The sequence below is a fragment of the Coturnix japonica genome, chromosome 18, assembly GCF_054131305.1.
Source record: "Coturnix japonica strain WE chromosome 18, WE-NBRP24, whole genome shotgun sequence".
Classification (NCBI taxonomy): Eukaryota; Metazoa; Chordata; class Aves; order Galliformes; family Phasianidae; genus Coturnix; species Coturnix japonica.
In genome coordinates, this window is record NC_140680.1 from 13,070,315 (window position 1) to 13,095,099 (window position 24,785).

General features: G+C 46.3%; 1 protein-coding gene across 4 annotated transcripts in view; it reads left to right on the plus strand.

Annotated features, from left to right (window-relative positions):
* CTNNA1 (catenin alpha 1) overlaps positions 1-24,785 on the plus strand; it is a 97,118-nt gene that overhangs the window by 64,718 nt on the left and 7,615 nt on the right. For all 4 annotated transcript variants that reach the window (XM_015876000.2, XM_085519296.1, XM_085519297.1 and 1 more), the window contains 4 exons: positions 7,177-7,269; positions 16,220-16,376; positions 21,433-21,633; positions 22,634-22,785. In XM_015876000.2, coding sequence (XP_015731486.1) covers positions 7,177-7,269; positions 16,220-16,376; positions 21,433-21,633; positions 22,634-22,785 — 603 coding nt within the window. The remainder of the gene's footprint in view (positions 1-7,176; positions 7,270-16,219; positions 16,377-21,432; positions 21,634-22,633; positions 22,786-24,785) is intronic.

A 24,785-nucleotide genomic window follows, 5' to 3' on the forward strand; every position in this document is an offset into this window, starting at 1 on the left:
ACGCGTTCCTAATCAGTAATGTAGGGAAGCCTCAGCAAAAAAAAAAAGTTGTTTCATTTTCCAGCAAAACCACAAGCACAGATTTAATCCAGCATACAGAATGAAAATCAAGAGACCTTTTAATAGGGTGACTTCTGTTCCTGTAAGGTTTCTTTGAGGCCGGTGTTTAATGCTGCACCGTGTTATGTATGGCAGGGTGTGAAGAATGGTGGCAGAGATCAAAAAGCCAACAGGAAGAAAAAATGTGGTAGGAAGAAGGACAAGACTTGAACATAATCCAGATTTCACTACAGATGCACATAGAGCAACTGAACAGGAAAAATAGTGCAGGGGTGAAGTGGTTGAAGATGAGTTTGAATGCTCACATACTGGGATGGGCATTGGAGTTTTTGGCCATGCTCCTATTGAAAAGCACCCAGGTTCGCTGTTGCTCCCTGCTGAGGAGGCGTTTCTGCTGTGCCTTTTCCACAGGGACAGCCTTTATTACTACTTGTGGGATTGTAGGTAGTGTGGGGATTCAGCTCCAAACACTTGGGCCAGGGGTGTAGAAGTTAGAAGGGAGTGAGGTTAGAGTTTGGCAAACTGGGTTTAATTCTGCCATGCAAGAGACAAGCCCACATATCTGTTGTTCCTTCCTAATAACAACAGTGGGGGAAATCCATGGAAGGTCATGAAATGTGGGCTGTTGGACACTGTTATGTACATGCTCTTGATGTAGTGTAGTGAAAAGCAGCGGAGTCCTGGGCTGCTTTCTTTTCCAGATACTTAAGTCTTGATTTTTTACAGCATCTTTAGGTAGCCTTTTTGGGTACAGCATTTATAGATGTGATGTAGATGTTTTAATTCCTAATATATTAACAGCCTTGATGCAACACTGGATTTTCATCATCTCCCTCGTTAGCAGTATTGGGCTATTACTCACACAGAGCCACTGAGGATTGCCTGAAGTCTGTGTAGAGCTCATTCCTCTTGCTGTTTTGTCACCTTCTTCAGGAGCATAATGTACTTAAAATTCCCATTAAACTTGACACGAACAGTTAGCTGAGTCACCACAAACTGGTTTGAACAGCTAGTGATAGGTATCAGGTCAGAAACCTTTGGTCATAACACAGCATGCTGAGCAGAAAGGAAATGTTACAGCAAAGGACGCTTAAGCTCCAGTTCAGTAGAGACTATCTTGGATATTCAGACACTGAATAGCACTATTAGAAACACTTTTATTTTGAAGAAAAACATTTATGTTGCTAAGAGGCATCTAAGATGAGGATTTGCTTTAGAAGTTATTACTTATGATCAGCTCTGCACTGCATACCAGTGGTGATATTTCCATCATGGTAGCTCTGACCGGCTTGTGTAACCGATGTGTTCTGTGCCTGTAACAACATTTTATCACTTTAGCTTGTTTGTCTGAGGAGGGAATGGTTCCCGTGCCAATAGTTGCATCTGCTGCTCCAGCTGCATCTCCGAGGGGCACGGTGCCCATGTCGGACACTGCTGCTCCTTCACCAGCTCTGCTCTCTAGGTCAGGTCAGTAGAAAGGATAATCTACCAGGCTGGGAATAAAGGTACTCCTGTGCTGTTAGCAAATTCCTGCTGGGTGTCTTATGCTGCACACCCCTTCCCCCTCTTTGTTTGCAAAGCCTTCCTGTTGGTGAGAGAAGCCCTCTCCCTTCTGCACTTGCTGCTCAGCAAATGGAGCCTGTTCAGTTTGTCATGATGCAAATCCCACAGCCTGCAAAGTCATCTTTCTTTCTGCAACTTCGACAGCACCAAGTGGGCTGTTGGACAAAGATGTTTTCTTGGGGTATGGAAGGATCTTGCCAGTGTTGAACAGAGCTGTCGTGGGGGAGCAGCAGACAGCTGGGAGAGGCAGTGGTGGACAACTTGTCTGGGTTGAGAGCCAGATGTGATACTGTGTTCCTTATCTGTGTGCTCAGACACAGCCTACAGGGTGGCTGTGGTTTTGAGGTTTCATCCCAAAAGAAAGGTTGTATGGTTTGTTTTATTTAAAGACTTCCACTGTTTTAAGTTAATACACTGGGATTGTGTTGCCCAAGAAGCCATTGCAAGGTACCTGCTGCAGACCTGCAGGCATTTGCAACTATTTAAGTCACATAAAATCACAGAGCAGCTGACAGCAGGACTCCTGGTGACCTGCTGCACAGTCCCTGTGGGCCTGCACCAATGTCCTCTGTCCATCCCTCCCCACTCTGAGGTGGTTAAACCACTCCACACAGTTCCTAATTGGCTGTGCCTCTGCAAAACTGGGACGCTGGTAGCATGATAGAGGGAAGGCAGGGCTCTGCTTCGTAGGGATGGACATTGACGTGCTTGTGATCACCCTGAGTGGCTGCTACATGGGTGAATTAATACATGTAGGGACTTTCTGGGTAATAAAACCCTTTTCTATTTCCAGAGAGAAGTCTGGACTCTAATTGACACCCCACTTCTGAAAGTCCTCAGTCACCACTTACTTCTGGCAGATGGGTTCTCTCTGCAGATGAATGGATTCCTTGGGCTTTGGCCATTGCCAAGTGAATCTGGACCGTTTTCATAATATGGGCGAGGAGGAAATTACATCTGTTGTAGCTGAGTTTTGAGAGGATCTGTCCTCAAGAGGGAAATATTCAGTGACTGCTGCTTGTCCTTTTTTTTTCGTACTCATTTTAAATGGGCAATTTTAGCTGCTAAAGGCAGCAGTTCATGTTCCCAGAGAAACTGTAAGATAAAAAAACAACAAAAAAAGGGGGAATGAAAAGCTGAAATGTTGGAGTTTAACCAGATCTTAAAGTACTAAGAACACTTCTGAGATGTGTAATTTGTGTGCTGCTGGAACTCCTGAACTACCTGGGTATGAGAATGGGGTTTGTCTTATTTTTGCACAGGGGTTTGTGAGTGTCAGTTGAGAGGATGCTGGTTGTTGTCCAACTGCAGCGTTAAGTTCTTCAATAGGAGCACTGAAAACTCTTACCTCTGGAATGCTGTTTTTGCAACCACAGTTTCAAAGCAAGAGTGGTTGGGCTCTTAAACTCAATTAGTGCTTGTTTGTTCCGTACGCAGAGACAACGCTGGCTTGTAACGATGCCATGTGGCAGAGGCGGGCTCTGACGGTTTCAAATAAATTATGTAACAATAAACTCATTACTGAGCCTTCTTTGGATCCCACCGTTGCTGCGTGGTTGCATCCAGCACCCACTTAAGTGTGCTTTGTGTGTTTGGATTGCTGGAGAAGCTGAAAATAGGGCCTGTAGGTAAGGAGGAAGAGCGTGGTGGTGCTTCTTCAATGCAGCCTTCAGAATCCTTGAAAAAAGGAAGGTTGGGTGTGTTAGGGATTATGGCTCCTTTATTCTCTCCTGTGTCTTTTGTCTTTTATTGAAAAAGCAGTTCATTAAGGCTTTACTAGACAGTCCTGTATGAAGTAACCCCACTCCTTAAGCTGGCATGTCCAGTGCTGAGAGGCAGTTTAACAGCTGCAAAGCCATGGCAGTATTTCTTGGTTGCTTGCAGAGGTGCGATGTAAGAAGTTCATGCTGACCCCACGCTGCTGTAGCAGAGGCTGCTGCGGCCTCAGAATTGTTGGAGCCTCAGCTCCTGAGTTGTCATAGGAACAAATTTTTAAGTGAAATGAGTAAATAATGAATTTCAGGTGGAAAAGGTGAGCGCTGCCTAATGTCAGAGAAAGCAATTGTCTGGAACATCCGACAGCACAAACGTGGGCTGGCAAATTGTTGCTAACAGAGGGAAAAATTACTATAAAAATATCAAGACTCTTCCTGATTAAAAATAGTAAATTCTGTAGGAAAATAGCTAGAACTGTGACAGATGGTATCATCTTTCCCTATTCCTTTAATTTGGAACTGCACCTTGTCGCTAATAGTTTGTTTCCAGTTGACTTTGTCAAGCTGGAAGTGAAGACAAAGTGAAGACTTTGCATGGGGATGGTTAACTGGCTCCTCTTCCAAAGGTATCTCAGCCTTCTGCATGGCAGAGGTTCATTAGCTTGGGCTGCAGGAGCAGTGGCAGCATGGCTGTGCCATGAGCATCGTGCTGCTGCTCCACATGCTTGTTGTTGATGAGGGTTGAAGCTCATCCCTCCTCCCTTGCAGGATCCACAAGGCAGGGTCTGGGAGGTGGCTGTGTGCTCTGAAAACTCCCGGTGCCTTGGAGTTGCATCAGGAAAAGATGCTTTTAATTTGGCCTAGCTGTGCTGCAAGCGGCATCTGAGCACGTTGACTTGCTTTGCAGCCTGCCTAGGCCTCCCTGTGTATTTTTAAGTTCTTTCAAGAAATTGGCCATTATGGCTGATTACATTATTTGCAATTTTTTGTCTCCTTTGATGCCTGTGCCAGCAGTGCTTATGTAGAGGGGCTTGATGATATTGAATGGTAAGAATGAACAAATGCAGCGGGAATTCAATTGCTATTTTGCTCTCAAGCACAAGTGTTCTTTCTAAATCAAATCTGACCACTTACTATGTCAGTCAGCTATGTTGTCGGCGAGACGGGAAAACTATTTCATTTCCATTTGATTTGAAGGGAGCTTCTGTTTGCTTGAGGTGCTCTGTTTTATTTGAAAGGTTTAGCGATGTATATGATCTGCAGATGCTCTGCATGCTTTAGAGCAAATTTAGTCACTTTTGATCTTCATCTTAGCTGCTAAACCCTGTGCATTATGTGCACATATCAGGTAACTGGCCAGGAGCTCCTTCTCCTCCCCCTGTCAGGGAACTTGAAGTTGTTTGCCAGGTACCAGGCAGGCGTTAGCAATGAACTGTGCTTTCAGACACTTTGCAGTTCAATTTCCTAATCATCCAGGCACCCAGTTTGTGCCGTGGAGCACTGGCCAGTTAATGACTGTTTGAAGTACGTCATTGTAATGTCATTCACAGTGTGGTTCATAAGCTGACATAGCACTTGTCAATTTGGTATTTTAGGAGGTTTGTGAGTTGTTGCAACAGACTGAGAGTATCTGCACATTAAGCGTTGCTGTGGGGTGGGGGTTGACCCATTGCACTCCAAACTCATCGTGACGTTCCTGCTTTGGATTTGATGCTCAGCACAGTTTGCTGGGAAGTTTGTCTGCTAATCTGGCAGAGAGGCTAATCTGCCAAAACGAATAGCTTGCTCTTGGAATAACGTGCTGAAGTGTTCAGATTTGGAGGCGCAGAAGTAGGATGGGATGTGGCAGCCAGCAACTGGATTGTCTTCAACTGCCAAGGAAGCTCAGTCACGGAAGCACACACGCTTCTTTCATAAAGGTTGGCAGTCCCAGTCGGGCCGTTTCTAAAGAGGAATTGCCATCAGTGAGGTATTCAGAAGAAAAATGACTGTACAAAAATGACTGTGCAAAAAAAGCAAAATTGCACAGCACCGTGGTGGGGACACTCAATTACCAACTTCTTTGCCTCTCTGTATTCAGACAGAGCGAGGATTCTCTGCGCTTGATTCATCACACTTGGCTTGAGAGAGAGCACAACATCTCCAGATAGCGGAGAGGCTGATTCTGCAGTGCCTCAATGTAGCTTTTATCCAGCCTCATCTCAATAGGGCTTTGTGTTCTCACTTCTAGAAGCTGGTGGGGAGGCAGAAATGACGTCGAAATACAGACCGTAAGAAGTATTGGCAAACTGGTATTTCTCAAAAATACGACCTGTGCTTAAAACAACAGCAAAACCTTTATTTGACTTTTAAATCATGACATCTTACTGGCCTTTTATTTTAGAGCCTCTAAACAAAAGCATAATATACTGCAGCTCCCTGCAAGCTGGGGCTTGAAGATGCAGCAGATCTACAGCAAAACAAGGAAAGCTCCTTCCTGGCAGGGTGACACGGAGGGTGTCCTGTTGGTGGCCATGCCATGTGTGATGACAGAACCTCTGCTGAGCTGGGAGCACACTGCACAGCCCTGCAGGGAGCTGAGGCTCACAGCAGCTTCACCTATTGATATGGGGCCTCTTCTCTGCGGAATGTGGCAGGAGAGAAAGTGGAGAAGTTCAGCAGTGATGCTGCAGAAAGCTGGCACAGTTCTGTACGGCGTGTGTTGACGCTGCTTAGTCTTCCTTTCAACTTCGGTTTGTTTTTGTCCAAATATATGCTGCAGCATCTGTTTACTCAGTCGTGCAGTGCTGGGAGCGTATCTCTCCTCCTGACAGCTGACGGCTTTACATCCTTTGTAACTGGATTTGGATGTGGGGGAAGGAAGATGCGTGCCTTGCGATGGGAACATGCCGCGGTCCCAAAATTAATAATGGAATTGATGAAACGCTCCACTCAAGTCTGCTGGCATGTGGTTGATGGTTTGTGGGACAGTAATGTATTCTGTGTGGGAACATCTGCTGTAAAGGGAACAGCTTGGGGAGGGGGAAAGCATATGATACAGCTGCCAGTACTACTTCTGAGTGACTTGCGTACGGATGCACAGGATGGTTTAACTCGAGGGAGGATGGAATTTCCCCCCATTTTGTACAGGAAACTCTATTGTACAAAGCTGGTTTGTGGTGCTGCTGCGCTTCTGCTGGTTTACAGTGGTGCTTTACAGCATCTAACCGGGGTTTTGCAGGTTGCTCTGCCCCTGGAACGACAGAACTCAGTGTTCGTCTCAATTCACTCCATACTATTTTTACAGCTCTGTGTTCAAATGGCTCAGAATAACATACTTGTCACTCACCTGTCAGCTGCAAAATGTAACTTACTTCAGACTTCCTTCCCCTGAGAGTAGCTCCGATATGAGGAATATCTCCAATTACCAAAAAAGTCAGTGCTGTCCCTGTCCTGTGTACTCCTAAAAGGCAGTTGGTACCAGAAGTTCTTCTGCTTCAGAATGGCCTACTTAGGAATGCTGCTGTGCAGCAGGTCAAGGTTTGGGAGTAAAGTGTCATGAGATGCTGTTCCAATTTTCTGGGAGGTGGGGGTGGGTCTTCAGTGTCATCTGTACCTGCATGTGGCTTTATTTGGTGAATTCCAGCACAGACAGAGGGCTGAGTTCTGCCTGTTGGATCCAGCAGCCCTTTACTCAGTGGGAAGTGCATCAGAATCAGAAACATGGTTAGTGATTTCAGAATTCATTAGAACTGAATCATTTGTGTTTTGTGACATGTCACTGGTCACAGAGCTCCTTGTAGAGGAAAATAAAAATCGCTTGCTAACAGTTCTTTGTTTTCTCCCCATTCTGATGCAGGTTGCCAACCTGGCCTGTTCCATCTCCAACAACGAGGAAGGTGTCAAATTGGTTCGCATGTCAGCCAGCCAGCTGGAAGCCCTGTGTCCCCAGGTAATGAAGCACTAAAGAACCTGCTCCTCGCCTGGATAATTTGGCGAGTGGTTCTGCTATTTTATGTCTGCTTACAGACCTTTCTGCAGGTCTTGACATTTTCCTTAGTGCATGTAGAGCATTAAACGCATCATGACTTACATACTTAAAACTACACGATAGAATGTAATCAGGTGTGTGTTAAGGATGCATCTTGAGGTTCTTCTTTACATAATAGCTGTAAGTTCCTCTTGCTGGGAGTTCTTGTAACCTGTGAGACAGTAAACCAGAGAAGCTGCAGTGGCTTACTGTGAGTATTCATGGTACAGGAGATGTGCTGTAAGGACACGGCCGCTGCTCTTTTGTGTGCTATGATTATTAGTATTTCTGCATAAGTAGAATATAAATACGCCAATAAATCTTCCTGATGGACCACAATCAGTAAAAACTGGCTGTGCAAGAAGAGTTTGAACCTGCCCGAGACTGTCCTTTAATTAATAACTTCTTAATGACAACAAGGGAATTAGGTTTATATAGGAGCTAGGCTGTGCTCTTTCGTTTTGATACTCCACTTGTTGGCATTTAAAATATCAAGAAACTGGAATGAACTTTGAGGGCTGCAGAGTGCTGTCAGTTCTTGTGGCTGCATCTTGTAAAGCACCGGGAAGTTCAGGTCTAAAACATGCAAATAAGCTGCTGTTGGTAAGTAATTACTGATGGAAAATGTGTCCTCACAAATGGCCAGGTAGCACCATGTGAAAATAAGGTGTGTTGTCATCTCGGGATTGCTTGGAATTTAGTCCCATTTTTCTGTATGTATATAAATGGAAAGGACCTGTACAGGTCTATAAGGTCTTTGAATGGTGTTTGTTTTAATCTCTTCTTTCTCTTCCTGTCCAACAACCTCGTATTTAAATAAGTCTTCACCTTTATAAGATGAGCATCACGACAGCCAAGTCAGCGTGAAATAATAAAGTGCAGCCCATGGTCACAGAAATGTGGTCACAGATACGGAGGTGCAGTTGTTAACCTTTGTTTTCAGGGGCTGTGGATGATAGGTTTGCTGTGGCTGGGAGCTGTGGTGAAATGGGCATGGAGGGCTGGAACTGATGAGATTTGGCTTTATGTGAGTTCCACATCTGAGCTTCCAAGCCTGCAGTTCTGATGCTCCGCTGTGCGATCTGCCTGAGTTTTAGGGCGGTCGAGGGATTAGGAAATAGCACCATGGATGTTCAGAGGGTTTGTGAGAGTGCCTTTATGTTACACTGTGTTCTCTGGTTGATACTTTAATGCTGGGAGAGTATTTGAGCGTGTGAATCCTGAGAGATATTTAGGGACGCTTATTTAAACTGCTTTACAAATGGCATCTGCTTCCTCCTGACAGTTCAGACGTTTCTCTCCTTCCAGCCCATGCAGTGCAGCACGCTGCTGTCCTCATCGGCTGCCACTGAACACCCCAAACAATCCCAGATGCTCCTACATGCACAGAGCAGCGCAGTGAGGTGCTGTTCTTTAGAGGCAATTACAGGTTTCTTTTGCAGTTTATTTCTGACGAGATGCACAGTTTGGGTATCGTTAGGTGACAAACCTGCAAATTAGGCATAAAATACAAATTTACTCCCAATATTATCTGCTTTTTGCTTTTTTTTCTGCTTAGATGCTGTTTTTGCAGAAAGTTGCTGGATTCAGAGTGAGTGAAGTCAATCAGTAATTATAATACACTCTGAAACTCGAGTGAATATATCAATATCACAAGGAAATGTAATGTATGAAATTGAATTCAAGGCATTGCTGTGGTAGAAAGGATGAAACTGAAATTTAATGCACTTGATTAAGTCCCCAGGTAACTTCTTAAATAGCTTAGCAGTGTAGAGGCCATTCTGGGAGTACGGAACTCCTGGTTAAAGAACGATTTCTACAGAAATCGATCTGTAGAGTTAATTATAAAGGCAGTATCTCAGGTAGGGCAGTTAGTCGGTCCCTTGCGATAACTTGCCTTCTCCAGCTGAAGTTGGGATTGTGCAGCTCTTCACACAAGGCAAGGCTTGGAAGCATTGTTGGTGTAGATAATAAACCGTTCACTGCCCGTCACCAGAGGGCTCAGGCATTGGCAGGTTTGAAATTTCATTATTACAGCCAAGAGAAGGCGTGGAAAATTGTTCATCTAAGAAATCACTGCAGCAGCAAGCGGTTACACTGGGACAGTGTGGTTGGGTTGCTTTTCCCCCAGAGAAGTCATCTGAGTCACATATCCTTGCTGTTTGCTGAGTGACTGGCCAGTTAATGCAGAAGGCAAAGCTGGAGACTAAATCTAGCAGTTAAACTCTGCTTTGTGGTCCAGGGAGAACCGCTGGGAAGATCTGCATGCTCTGTATCAGCCAGCTGGGTCACTGCTGCTGGGCTGGGCTCCCAGAGCTGAAATCACACTGTGCTGGGGGTTGCTGTGCTTTCCTGTGAAGCCAGGACTTGAAAGCCGGCCTGAATTGTTTTGGTTGAAGGCATCTGTTGCTGAAATTCTGCTTGCTGAAGTGCAGGGATTTCTTCCAGCTTCCCACAGGGGTTACCTGTGTTCCTGCATCTTTGTGCCTCACTAGGAGGTAAGGGAAAAGGGCAGGTCTGCGGTGTGTTGGGATGAAAGAACAAAAGTCCTTAACCATTACAGTTAAATGTTTGGAAAATGAAATGCTTAACGTCTCTTTCTGAATGGAAATGGAAAAGTACTGCTGTGAAATACTTGGAATAGTTGCTTGTGCTCCCGTTTGCTTAGCAAAGTGCTGGGGAAGTTTTCTTTGCCTTCTTGCTGAGCGCAGATCTTGCCAATTGTAAATTAGTGAAAGATTTTGTTTATCTCAACTCAAAAACCTGGATCCTTGCTTGTAACTTTGGCTTCTGAGTTCTGTTTCCAAGAAGCACTTGCTTAGGAAGCATGTGAAAGCTGTTTTGTAACAGCATTTTGAATGTAAGATGTCTAAGAAGAGAACTTAACCATAGCAAGCTTTGTGATCATACAGGCTGTAGGTGTTGAGGAAGCAACAGTGAAAATGCCCCAGCATGGCTCATGAAAGGAGAGAGCATTGCTGCAGCCTTTTGATGTGACAGCCTGATGCCATTTGCAGCTGCCTCTACCGGTGATTTGTTGATTTTCCCATTCTTTAAAGCCTTTAAAGTTCATCTGTAGATTCATAGTGAAATGGCAGTCAGAATTTTAGAAACTAATTACAGAACAGAACTTCCATAGGTTGGCTGCTTGCTTCCACCACTGTGTGCTGGAGCCCATCGCCCCAAGACCAACCATCCTGGGGAGCAGCCTGTAGGTGCAGGATGGACCTGCAGCTGCAGGAGTCCCATCCATGAGTGGCAGGGCTCACTCTGAGCAGCTCTGGTTGCATTTGGAGGGCAACAGGCAGCGTTTGCAGCCATCTTTTCCCCGCTCGCTCCGTGCTTGCTCTCACACAACCAGCATTTAGCAGAGCTCAGCCACCCTGCGCAGTCAATGAGTGTCACTGATTAAACAGGCTTCAGAGGAGTCTTGGATTACATTACATCTTTTATAAAAATAAATTGGCTCTTCTTGTATTAATGTCTTCTTTTAATGACTGCTGTTCCACATCCATACATTCCAATTTTGAAATGCTTGAAAAGCAATTTGCTGCTTATAGATTTCTGATGAGGCAGATGGTTACGTATGCTGATCACACCTACTGCCACACAAACAAAATGCAGGAGTGCAAGGAGTCCCATGCAGAGGTTTCAGGTGGCATAAAAACTGCTGTGTAAAAGTTAACGTTGAAGTTCTGTGTCATGAAGGCTGACTGTGAAGAACCAGCACAGGACAGGAGTGGCCAGCAGAGAAACAAGGTCAGAAACTTGAGCAGCTACTGATTCATTGGATCTGTATAGAAAGAGTCAGCGATAGGAGGATTCAGTTCTGGGCTGAGAGGTATGTACACATACATACATATATACACAGCATACATATAGAAAATCACTTTGATGGCAGCATAAGCTGCTGGGAAGGGTTGTGTTGCTCTGTGTCAGAGGTCATGGCACTGTAAGCAACAGGAGGAAATATCTTCTGCAGACACCTGAAACAAATCCCAAAAAGGCAAGGAGAGTGGTCTAAGTACCTTTTATACACTGGAGCAAAGAAGTGGAAGTCAGAAGTCAACGTCTGTGATTCTGTCTGTGATTCTGTGCTTCTCCTCCAGTGCATCAGCCTCTGTCCACTTACTGGTCACTGCCATTACAGCTGGAGATCGTGCAAAGCAATCTCGGCGTGTTTTGCTTCCAGGCATTGCAGCTCATCAGTCTCTGCAGAGTGCTTTTTGCTGTATTGAAGTACGTAGAGGGCTGGCACACAGGCATGTGAATGCAAACCTGGGGCTGGATGTAAGTGGAAGTGACTTAAATGTCCTGCTTACGAACTGTGCTTCTGCTTGTAGCAAAATGGAATTGGGAGCAGAGGAGACGTGAAGATGGAGATAATTTGGGGATCTGGGATATGGAAAATGAAGTTAGGAGCAGTTTCTTACAAACTGCCAGTAAGCAGATTGTTTTCTTTAATGCAGAAAAACACAGGCATGAAAATCCACCGAAGCCAGGGGCATCCTGCTGAGGGGTAGCTTGGGTGGCACAGGGCAGGAGCCCTTCTGGTGACTGTATGGGAGCTGTGGGCTGAGAACTGTGCTCCCTCTCTGCTCTTGTGCCTCCCAGCCAGCCCTGGGGGTCAGGGCAGCAGCAGAGGCAGCACTGCATGGCCTCTGTCTGTGGGGCGACAGCAAGAAAACAGAGCAAGTGAGGGGCACTGCATGGTGCAGTCGTGGCTTGGGCAGCTTCAACAAGAGCCTGCCTCCCCCCAGCTTCCCCTGCTGTGCACCTAAATCACTTTCTCAGGATCTCATACCCTTTATTTCAAAACTAAACAAAACACACACACACAAAAAACCATAAAAACAACCCGAACTAAGAGTTAACCCCGAATATTTGGGCTGTAAAGAACAGCTATTTATTGAGGTGAGGGGAGGTGTGTGGGTGCTTCTTAGTAAGGCACAGCAGCATCCTAAAGCCAGTGCCACAGGAAACAGGGCAAAATGAAACCAGCTGCAGAAGGAGCAGTGTCCTACAAAGAGCAAAAGGTCCTTATGAAAAAGATTAAGGCGAAAATAACATACAATTAATGCTTACAGCCACTGACTCAAGTTGTTATGTAGCTTATGGGTGTTGTGTGCATTGAAATAATCTCAAGGTACAATAGGTAAGAATTGCAAAGCAAATCAAATAAGTAATTTTCTTCTCCCGTGTGAACTTTCTTCCTTCGGCCATGCCAGCCAAGTGTTCAGAGTGGCTCTTGTGGGAAAAACAAAAGTGCAGGAGCTTTCTCCTGCCTTCTGTGTCGGTCTTCCAGATGCGGGGCCAGAAAGTTTTTCAGTCTTTAATCTCTATTTTCAATAGGGGAAAAAGAGAAACAAACCAACAGGCCAAAAAGCAGATTGTTCCCACGAGGCCGTGAGGTGCAGATTGAGACATCAGTTGCAAGGCTTTGGGATCCCCAGCCTCCCCCGTGTCAGGGCAGGGCTGCCAAGGCCTGGCTGCAGCTGCAGGCACAGGAGAGCAGCTCCAGGAACATGTTGGATGACTGGAGCATTGCAATCGCTGTATGAAACAAAGCAGCGATAAAAATAGTGTGTTTTCTTGCCATGCTTCATTTCCTTCTGGATAGTCTCAAATGTCCCCGTTTGATTCTTTTCTTTGTACAACTTCAGTGAGTCATTGTGATCACAGTGCTCTGGCAGAATTTTGAGAAGCTCTGAAATACAGAATATCTCCCTGCACTGCCAAGTGTTTTACATGGAAGCAGCTACATTTCAGGTAGTCTTGCCATATTCTGCCTATTTTTGGGGCTAGATGTGTCCTCCCTACGAGTTATTTGTATTGTAACCCATTTCATAGAATTAAATGCCTGGTGTTTCGTGTTTTTATGGAGGAATAATTGTGTGCTTCAATCAGTCCCTTCACCTTTACTCCCCAAGGTGTTCAGTTGAGGTAATTAGGGAATTGCAGAGCCCACCACCCACAGCATCTACAGACACAGAAGATCCCATATTTCCATCCTTTAGCCAAATCTGTCCAAGCATCTGTTGGAAAATAAATGGGTTGCTCTGTAGTGGATACCAGATACCACCTGAGAGTTTATTTACCTGAAAAGTTGTTGTTTTTTTTGGAGGATTTGATCAGTAATCCCTGGGATATTACCCCAGCCAGATGATGGCCAGAGGATTTGTGTAAATCTTAAGCCTTGCATGTTTGACAGAGTGAAGGGTTTGATTCTCCTGGCTAGAACTGGATGTTGTGACCACTGTGCAGATGGAGGTCCAGATGCTAAATGTGTACAGGTGGATTCATAACTGTGAGACAGAGTATGTGCAATGAAACAGGACTCTGGGGCTGCATCAGCTCTCTTGAATTTCCTCCTGAGCACACATTCAGGTGTGCACGCCTTTATGAGGTTGTCTGTATTGAGCTGTAGTTCTGGCTTTAGCTCTGCAGAGCTTCTCAACAGCCTTTGATTTCCCCACCTCTCCATCATCCCCATCTCTAGCACTGCTGGCTGCTTTCTAAACACAAGGCAGGTCTGTTTGTGAGGAGATCTTACCTGCTAGTTTTGCTTGGTAGGTTTGTTAAGCTGCCTTTGAGGTGACTGTTCATTTCTGCTGGTGTAACTACAAAACAAGGATCCTGTTGCAGGTGGGTGAGTGACCTGCCTGAGGGATAACGGTGCAGCTTGTGCCTCTTGCATTTGAATTTGGTAGCAGTGCCTTGTTTGAGCTCTTTGAGTACTTGCTGAGCCCTCTGTCTATGACAGCTCTACCATTAGATATGAAGAGCTGCTTAATGTGGGCATCTGGGGTTAGGCATGTGCTGCTGACAAAGATTAATGGTTCAGCCGGCTGCTGCTGCCCAGACACAATCACACAGGCCATGTGTTCCATCGGCAGTAGGGCTGACCTGTCTGAGTGCTTAAAGTATGTTTTTGGACCTGGTGTTAGCCAGGGTGGCTGGGAGAGGGGAGCAGAAAGCATCCTGAGCCCTGGCAGTGCTGTCTTGTGTCTCCGTAGTAGCGGTTGCTAGCAGGATTAAAACTCAGAGCAGATTTATGGAGCACTGTTTGTTTTCCCCATTCTGTTTGTGCAGTGCTCGTTATTTTGCATTTGTCTTCATGAGACTCTGGATATCTAGATTGTCACTGATAGATGGACAGTGGGTTACATAAATTAGGCTGAGGCAAGAAATGGCATTGGCCAGACTTAAGAACCAGGCACCATGATCAGAGAATGGGCTTCCCTTTCTAAAACCTCTATTTCTGACTGATTTTAAGGTTTTGAACTTAATTTCCATGCGTGTCACAAGGCTTTTTTCAGAGCCCCCAGGGCTGGGGAGCTGCAGTGCTATGGACAGATTGAAGAGCTCAGAGCAGCCTGCACCCCCCGGCTCCCCAAAGGGACTCCTGTTCCTGTCACTGCTTGCACAGGCAGCACAAAATCCAGGTATTATTTTGGGGCCGGGGGAGCAGCAGGGGACTGAGACGTGGGCAGTGCTGTCATTGCCAGGATTCAGAGGTGTGTTTCAGCCCAGCAGCTCTGCTGACAGATCGTGGTTTGTGCCAGGTTGTTTCTTATGTTTGCACACTCGCTACAAAGGCCATCAAACTCTCTTATAGATGTGACCAAAATTCCCAGCCTCCATCTACAGCTGCAGCGTGGCAGCCTGCAGAGCAGGACAGCTTGGCTCAGGCACTGTTCGTTCCTAGCATCCCTTGGGTGAATCAGCCTCCTTCTCCTGATTCATTCAACGCCATCGTATCTTTAACATCATCATCATTTCCATGTTTAGTGAGTTATATCTTCTTTTAAATGCTTTGTGACACTTTCAAACGAAGCAGGTAGAAAGTGTCGATTTTGTAAAAGCAGGAACATCTGGCGCTTACATGTTTTGTTCAACAACTTTGTGGAATTAATGCAGTCCTAAAGTAGAGAAGAAAAATTACACGTTGAACTTATGAGTTAATTAGCTCCAACGCTGTAGCTTGAAAACAAGATTAGGATTGTCATGTCGGTCTGACTGGAGGTTTTCCCGTGCCTGGCTTGTCTCCAGGTCATCTTGCTAAGGCACAGAGGAGCCAGAGCGGATGCTGGAAGAGGAGCAGGCTTTGTGGCTGCTTCCTTCCCACACCTGGAAGGGCTTCTTTGACATTTAACTGACCAAGGAGTTGGCACAGCGTAGGTTTGTTACCAGCAGTGTGTGTAACACCTCTGCTTAGCAAAACAGTAGGATTAGAGGGAATTACAGTCTAACAGAGAGCTTGAAGAAAACGTGTAGGGGTGTTTGGGAGGAGCAGCAGGGGAGCACCAAATACCCTCTCCTCCTGTTTCCTGCCTAATCCAGAACCATAACAGAAGACTTAAGCTATTGTAACAATTACTGGTGAGGCACAGACTTAAATTTGAAGGAAAGGAAGATAAGTACAAAATGTATCTTAAATTCTGTATTTGTATGTTGTTCCTGCTTTCAAACTGTTCGACTTAATCCGTTTGGACCTTTTTTCTCAGGTTCTGGTAAGTCGCTTAGAAAATGCAGCCTCCAGTGGGCCAACATCATCGTGTCAGAATATTTATCAACATAATGTGTGCTCAGAAAGGTGCTGCACCTTGTTAGCATGAGCTGTTAGAGGAAGGTGCAGCTGGCAGGTGTGAATGCCTGCTGAGAGTCCTTGAGTGCAATAACTGACCATAACAAATGTGGAAGCACTTATGAGTTGGGTGTGAAAGCTTCACAATAAACACTAATGTGTTTAAACATCAAGTTCCTCAAAACTTACTAAACTTGCTTTGTTTGCTGCTGAGTTCATTGGATAAACATACAGAGCCTACTTGTTTAGTTAGGAGCTCTCTAAAAATCCAATGGTGTTTTGCAGGTCATCAACGCTGCCTTGGCCCTGGCTGCGAAACCACAAAGCAAGCTGGCCCAGGAGAACATGGAGCTCTTCAAAGAGCAGTGGGAGAAGCAAGTCCGCGTGCTGACCGACGCAGTGGATGACATCACCTCCATCGATGACTTCCTGGCTGTGTCAGGTAACGGGGGGGCTGAGACCAGTGGTATCCGCCCGCTCTGGAGCCTGTTGTTTTTGGATGGAGTGATGTTGGTACACCTCACCTGGCAGGCGCTGCCTTCTGCTGAGTGTGATGTAGAAACAGAGCAGGAGATGTTGGCACAAATGGAAAGGTATTTTTCCAAGTGTGAAAGCAGCGATAGTTTGGTTCGCAGGTACTCCAGAAACTTGTCATTGCTCCTGCAGAGTGAGCATGCATAAAGGTACATATTTACATGTCAGCAGGCTGATCAGCTTACATACAAAGATGCTCTGAATCTTGGGATCTAGAATTGCTAGCTGAGCTTCCCGTGGGTACCATGTAGCTCTTGGAGTCAAACCTCACTGCTGATGGCAGTGAAAGGAGAATCCCTCCGTTCACCTCGGACTCTTCTTACGTCATTAAAAATTAATATCCAGCTATAATCGTACAAGTTAATTAAAACTTCTCCCATAGAAAATGTTCTGTGAATATTTTTAATCACATCAGTTTTACTGATGTTTTTAAGGAAGATCGGATACTTATCACAATACATTAATAATTCCATTTGTCACAGTGCTTGCCAAGATAACCTGTTTTATCAGCATCAGATGATAAAGACCCGTTAGTAGCTGCTGTGACCTAGAAATAATAGGGGCATTTTTATTTTCACGTCCTCTAATTCCACTTGAGTCAGAGGACACAGAGCTGTAACACATGAATTGTGGCTGCACTGGCTTTCACAAATTGCCACTACAAACCCAGGGCCTCGTTTTCCTGGTGCAAACAGACTGGAGCATCTCCAGTGACCTAGAAAGCCGAGTCGTAAAGCGATATTTCACGGGAGGATGTGTGGGATCGGAAGCACCCAGTGAACGTATCTAGAAAGTGCAGGTGAAAATACAGATAACAAAGAGTTATCAGTATTGTGGTGTGTGTTTTATGCCCTGGGTGCTGAATGAAACCGTTCTCTGCAGTGAGTTAGCAGAAGCTTACTCGGCAATTGAACGTCCCCGTTCTCTTTATCTTTCTGCGTGTTTGTCGTTGCAGCAGCAGCTGAAATTGCACAGCTGCGAGGAGCCTATTTCTGGGGAAATATATTTAGAGAGAATTGTGTGCTGAAGTTCATGGCTCCATTTGGAGTTTGTCCACGAGTGTACGAAGCATTTTAAAGAGAAAAAGCTGTTATTCTGTGGAACTGCAGCCCGCATAAAGCCTCCTGGCTGTGTTTTGCCTACAGGTGGGGCTCAGAATGGGTCAGAGCAGCGGGAATGAGTGGTCTCCTTCCTTGTGCAGCCCCCCTGGGTGAGATGGGTGCTTCTGGGGGGCAGGTCGTGGTGCTGCTGAATGGCTCTGAAGAGTTGCAGGGCCTTGGCAGCAGGCAGGGGACGTTTCTGTCCTGGGGCAGAGGCAGGAGGCAGCGTCCCTGCCCTGTGTGCTCAGCAGCAGAGCAGTGCCGTGGCAATGCCAAGCTCAGTGGCTGCTTCAGATGCTCGAGTGCCTTCAGCAATTGTTTGTATTTGCTGCGTTATCAGAGAGGTGTTTGAAAAATATTAAAGCAATAAATATTGCTTCAAGTATTATTTGTTTGAACTTTGATAAATGCTTTCCATATAAATGCCACTGCTGCAGTTCTCTGCTGAAAGTCGAAACGTGTCGTTGGATAAAATGGTGATGGGTGTGATTTATGCCAGGTTCCCTTTGGGGTTATTGGGATCTTTGAGCATGGTGGGGTTTATATAGATTGCTAACTGGGATGTAAGCAAAATAAAAGTGTGCAGTCTGTGTGTTTGTGTACAGTATCACATTCCTGCAGTGTCCAGCATAAAGCTTGTGCTTTGTTCATCAGTTTATGCTAGAATTGTTATAATTCAGAACAGGCTTGATGAGAGAGACATTGGTTTCAGATGACAGTGGATGGTTGTACAGGAGTGAGGACACCTGACTGGGCAGTGCTGCGGGTTGGTTTTATGAGGAGTGCAGCATGAGAAAGGCTCTGTTAGGATGGAAGTGGTCTGGTAGTGGCTAATTGTTAGGACGTAGGAAATTGGTGACAGGAGACTCCTAAAGACTAAGGATCCTCCCTAAACGCTCCCAGCCAGGAGTGGTTTGCAGTCCAGGGAGCTCCAGCAGCAGAGGTGATACCTTCTGAAAAGTTCTTGGCAGGTTTTTCTCTCCTTAAAGTCGTGTTAGTTGCTCTTTCAGCCATTATCACCCCTTGACATCTGCAGCATCTTGTGCAGAATTCACAGCCTTAGCTGTGCTGTGTGTGAAGAGCCTCCTTGTTTTTGACACGTCACCTGTTTGCTCCAGTCATTGCCCCCAGTGTAGAAGGTGGGAACAGTTTTTTCACTTCCTGCAGTGTGTGAATGTGCAGACCTCTGTCCTGCTCCTCCCCACTCATCTCCTTGCGTTATTCCTCATTTCAGAGCTCTTCAGGACCTCCTGTGATTCCTGTCCCCTGATGGATCCCATCCCCTCGCCCTCTGCCTGTGGTTCCCCCTGACTGTCCTTCACTTGCTGGTAGCACTGAGTAAAAATCAAATCTGGTGTCCTGAAGTTACCTGGTTCTCCTTCAGAACCCTCTTAAAAACCATTCCATGTGCTGCTTCCCATTCTGGTGCTGATGGAGGTTTGAGTTGGAGACCATCCATCATGACGGAGATGTTTCTTAAGAGCCTCTGGACGAATACTTGTGGTCCCACTGATTGTCCCTATTACAAAACAAATGCTGTGTTTTTAACTGTATGAACACGCAGGTGTTGGTTCTGTAACCACATCTGCTGACACCGTGGCTTCACCTGGTTTCTCTAGTGTCCCTTGTCAAGAAAAGGTCCACCATGGAGATGGTTCTGAGACCTTCCATGGGAGCACAGTAGAGAAGCAGAATTGCATCTATGACTTAAACTGTGGGACCTTGCTGTTGTATTATGGCCCCCGTTAGCCCCCAGCACACCTCCTTAAGGTGTTGGAAAAGGCGTCCCTAACCCCTTTGATGGGGAGCTGCAAGGTGCACTGTGGCGATGGACTGAGGATGGACAGTCACAGGGGTTTGAATTCTCTTACCTTTTCATAGTTCTTTGTATGTTTTTGTTTGCTCTAAAAAAGATTTCCTATTAGAAAAAATACAGCCTGTCCTCTTCCCTTCTCCTGCCTCGATACCAAACCACACCATTTTTCCCTGTACTTACTTCTGTAGGACAAGATCCCTTTGCTGCTGCCGCTGTTCTGTTCCATGTTACCTTCTGTTGCTGTGAGATTTTTCTCCTGCTCAGCAGCACCGAGGCTGATGTAGGACAGCTCTGTGACGTCCCCGCAGGTAGCAGAGCTGAACCCGTGTGTCAGCATTTCCCTGCCCTGCTCCTTGGCCTCAGCAGATGGCATTCAGCACCAGACACCCATGGTCTGTGTGCCTGTAGGACAGGTGGAAGCGTGCTCCTGTACGGGCACAGAGCAGTGTCACATCTCATCTGTCGTCGTCCAGCCGCAGAGCTGGAGCAGAGTGGATGCCCCTGACAGTCCTGCACTTCCTGCGGCCCTTGCAGACCCCCCTCACATCCCCGTGGCCACTTTGCATCTGCAGAGGGCATTAAGTGGTCGGCAGCATTTTAACATTCATCCTCATTTCACCCATGCCTTTTATTAAAGCCCGTATCATCTGAAGAGGCTTTTAAATGATCTGTGGCTTACTTTATTCTTTTAGGAACTCAAGCAATAAACATTGTGTTATTTGGCCTGACACTGATGCTTTTCTCTTTGCCGTTGTAACTTGCAGGGCTGTCTGTCTCTTGCTTTAATTCTCAGCCTGTGCGTGCTCCTTGCTGGGGCTGCTGCAGCGCGGCTGCCTGCTCACTGAATTGTCACATCATTAACCAACCTGCACTTTCCTCTTGTAGGGCCACATCCTGCCCTCAGCTGAACCTGCCCGGGCTGAGTTCCTTCAGAGGTGTTTCACAATTGCACTGTTTGTCCGGGTTGCTTACACAAGTCTTGTAATATTGCATCTGGCTCTGCTCATTTTATGTAAATTGGGCAGAGCCCTTCCAGCCAGTTCTTACAAATCCTCTCTCAGCTCCCTGTGCCACTCATCTCTCCCAGCCTGTGCAAAAACAGCCCTTTTACCACCTGGGCAGGGAATGAAAGCTCCTTTGGAAGCCGTGTTGTGTGTTTAAGGCAGCAGAAGGTAACGCTGGAAACGATTTAAGGGACAAAGCAGGGATGCTTCCAAGGAGGCCTCTTACAAAGCAGCACAAATGTTGGACTGTGGTGTCAAATCGTTGCTGCTGATGTATTAAAGAAGTGTTTGACAGGGTTTGTGAGAGCAGAGTTTGTAAGCTGTGGGAAGGTGTTTGCTGATGAGCACCCAAACCTCTCCAGGCGTTCTCAGAAATCTCTTAAGGGTTTTTACTCATTTGGAACCTCTTGAGCTTGATGAGCAAAGGAAAACATGTCTATTAAAATGTATTTTCTTAAAGCAAATGACAAAAGGAGGTTTTGTGGCTTTATTTCCTTGTGAGGCGGTGAGTGCTGAACTGCTGGAACGCTTTCAGCATAAATCACTGTGTGTGTTACCTGTCCTAATGCGTGTGCAGGGCACACAGTGTGAAACCTCCCATGGTCTGTGTGTGAGTGGTTGTAGGAGAACTCTGTGTAGGAAGCCAGAAATGTGCACCCAGTGCCCTGGTCTGTCAGGGCAGCAGTGGGTGAGGTGTGGCCTGGGACACCTACCTGTAATGACAGCGGGAGTGGCTTGCAGGTATTTGGAACGAGGGCTTTGGCAGCTCAGTGTATGGGAAGAAGCGAGTTTAGGGAAGCTCCAGCTGAAGGCAGCTTTTCTGTTGGCAAAACTGAGTACAAAAAGGGGACAGGAGGTTTGGATGCCTCCAGACGACAACTGGTTTGGACCAACAGCTGTTGGCTGGTTGTAGCAAGGTGATGCATTAATGCTTTACAGCATCTAGCTGGAGGTTTCTTAGGGCAGGGCTGAGAAATTGTAATGCTGATGTGCACGACAGAAAGGAAGATATTACCGTCTAAATCCTCCTTCTTTTACCACCAGAGAACCATATTTTAGAAGATGTAAACAAATGTGTCATTGCTCTCCAAGAAAAAGATGTTGATGGTTTAGACCGCACAGCTGGTGCAATTCGAGGACGTGCTGCTCGAGTCATTCATGTTGTCACCTCTGAAATGGATAACTACGAGCCTGGAGTCTACACTGAGAAGGTGCTGGAAGCGACGAAGCTGCTGTCCAACACAGGTAAGGCAGCACTTCCAGGACCCCGGGTTCGTGTTGCTTCCTAGTGGGTGGGCAAACGGATAGCAGTGTGCCCATGAAATCTATTAAGCACTCCATTTACATACTGTAATGAAAATTAGTGGGAGTTATTTGCAGAGCTGTTGCAAAATGAGAAAAGTAATTTTGCTTTGTTGACTGGCTCAAAACTCAGCAGCACAAAAGGTCTCCCTGGCTGTGCTGGTTGTCAGCCTGAGCTGAGCCAAGTGGAAGTGCCAGGGAACGAGTCCCAGACAGCGAGTCAGGGCCTGTGGGCACACCGGGCATCTTGCAGTGCTGTACCACGATCTGGAAGGGTTTCTGCTGCATTGCCCCAGCAGAGCGAGGGAACATTTCTGTGTACCTTGTAAAAGAAGCACTTGTAGGTCCTGGTCCCCCATCACACCTAGCTGGTAACATCCGTCTAAGGTAAGGAATGGTTCTGGGTGCTTCAGTGAGGGTTTGCCAAGGATTAGTTACTGTGTTTATTTTAATTACAACTGTGATGAAGAATCACGATGGCACTGAGGAGCCGAACAGGCTGTAAGTGGCTCCATGATGGTGCTCACTGAGGCACAGAGGCGCACACTGCCCTGCTCAGCGCCTTGTGCAGCTCCAGCCTCGTGGTGGTAACGTCCCCCCACGCTGATGTGTCCTTGTCTAGAAGGAATGTGTAACCAGTGCTTAATGTTGTATCCCACAGACTGCAGCTGCTTCCCCAGGACTTTTCTCCTTGTGCTCTATGAGGGTGTGATAAACTTTGCACTGTGTGGGGAGGAAGGAAACAAGTAGCAGCAGAATAAAGACAAAATGCAGCAGAGATAGGACTGAAGCACCAGAATTGGTGTTGATTGGTAACAAACGTTTTGAGTTCAGAGGGAACTGTTGCACACTTCCCAGCAACAGTTAATAACGATGCTCCCACACGCACACCTGGGAGGGGATCTGGGCTGTAAATGACGGCTGTTGTGTGCTCTTAATACAGTTATGCCACGCTTTACTGAGCAAGTAGAAGCTGCCGTGGAAGCACTGAGTTCAGACCCTGCTCAGCCAATGGATGAGAATGAATTTATTGATGCTTCGCGACTGGTGTACGATGGAATCAGAGACATCCGGAAAGCCGTATTGATGATCAGAGTGAGTGTCACTTCCCTCAGCTGCTTTCTGCCTCTGCTCACTTTCCCCCAGTTGCTGAGCTAACACACATCAATTTTATTCAGAGCAGACAGCGTAAGATTTTCATTTAGCTCATGTTAACGTTCTCAGTCTTAAAAAGTGCTAATCACTCTGTGGAGTACTTCAGAAGTGCGTGTTGACTCAGATTCATTAAACAGATCTGAGCATCAATGATAGCCTTGAGTGGTGATGCTAAATACCCTTCACGCATCTTTTATAAAATCATGTTAATGCCTCGTTTATTAATGTGCTAAATCAGTGACCTTTGATTTAACAATTGCGAATGAATTCCTACTGTAGATGCTTTTTCATGGTTTAAGAGCCTGAAAGTAAAGCTTAATGTCTCTTTCTTAAGTAAATTTTGAGAATTAGTGCTAGTTAGCTGAGAACGGGCTGAGAGGAGCTGGGTCTGTAGTTCTCTCCAGGTTTCTACAGCATTTATTCATTAATTGGCAAACCTCGTTAAAGAGAGACTTGTTCACAGCCCTGAGTGCAGCAGTGAAGGGGCAGAAGAGCTCCTGCTCACAGGTAAACTCATTGTCCTTCAGACCATAACCACTGCAGATGCATCTCGGTACAAGGTGCAGCCCCAGAACATACGTGATTACAGTAACCACTGCAACACTGCCTTCATGTTTGCTGCTTAAAGCAAAGAGTCGGATCGAAAATCAGGAGAAACGCTGACAGCCACATATGTGCTGTCCATATAATTCTCTTGTATTTACGCTTGGGATTTAATAGAGAGCCAATGTTACATGAAGATATCAGCGCTTTGCTGCTCCGCAGACGAGCTAATTGGATTCACCCCCTGCTAGAGTCCTTGTTATTCAGGACATGGGAGCAGGGCTGCCAATTGCACGTCGGCAGTAATTAGCAGAGCTGGCAGTGCCAGGACTGCTGACATTTCCCCCTGTTGCTGATGTCAGGGTGCCAGTCGCTGGCGGCAGCACACTGCTGACACACTGGCGGCCTATAAAAAAAGCCAGGCTGTTGTTATTTGTTGTCCAGAGGGCTGTAAGGTATAGAAGAAAAGAGAAGGTGCCAGAACCCCACTTCTGCAGGCCTTGGGCTCTGGCTGAGTGCGGGCACGGCCTCCCAGCAGTACAAGATGCTGCAGAGCGTGGCTGGGGCAGCACGCTGCCTGACCCTGAGCACTGGAGCTTGGAAACCAGAAGGAAAAGCCGTTTCCTCACCTGACTTTGTGCTTTTGTAGCCTGTTTTTGCAGCCTGTTTTCAGAAGTAAAATCTCACTCTGTCTGTAGTTACTGAAACAAAGCTCTGTGCTCCCTGGTCCCAGGCAACCTCCTGTCAGCCCCAGAAGAGTCTTTGCCCCCTGGGCTGTGGGATGGGCAGGAAGGGGAGGGGCTCTGGCATTGTCAGCATCTTCCTAAAGATGTGGCAGATGGGTCTGGGGGGATCTTAACCCTGTTCTTAAAATACTGACACACTGATGTACCACATTGTGTGTCCCTGCTCGGTTCGTAAAGGCATGGGCAGGAGCTGGGGCCAGAATACATCTCAGTTGTCAGCATGCTCAACCACCTCTGCCTTTTTGCTGCTCTTTTGCATAAGTGTTTTTATTTTAAGTGTGTTACGAGATGTCTGCATCAGAATCAGGGAACGAGTTCATGAAATTGAGCATGGGAAAGAAACCTGAAGAGCAAAGACTTGGTTTGCATTTTGCCCATTAATCACAGTTCGTGGCATTTATCAGTGAAGGTCTTTGTTGGTCCAGCTCTGCAGAATTGTCCTCACGTTCCAGGCTCAGCAGAGCTGCAGTATTTGAACAAACGTGGCTGTTTAAAATGATAAGCTGTATAAAAATGTTGCCAGCCATAGACTGGCAGTAGCAAAAATAAATGGTAGGCAGGCGGGAAGTAGGTCAGCTGGGTTTAGCCGACAGCATAAAAGCTGGCCCTTACGAGCTAAACATTTTAAGCTTCTCCTGGGGGACGAGAATA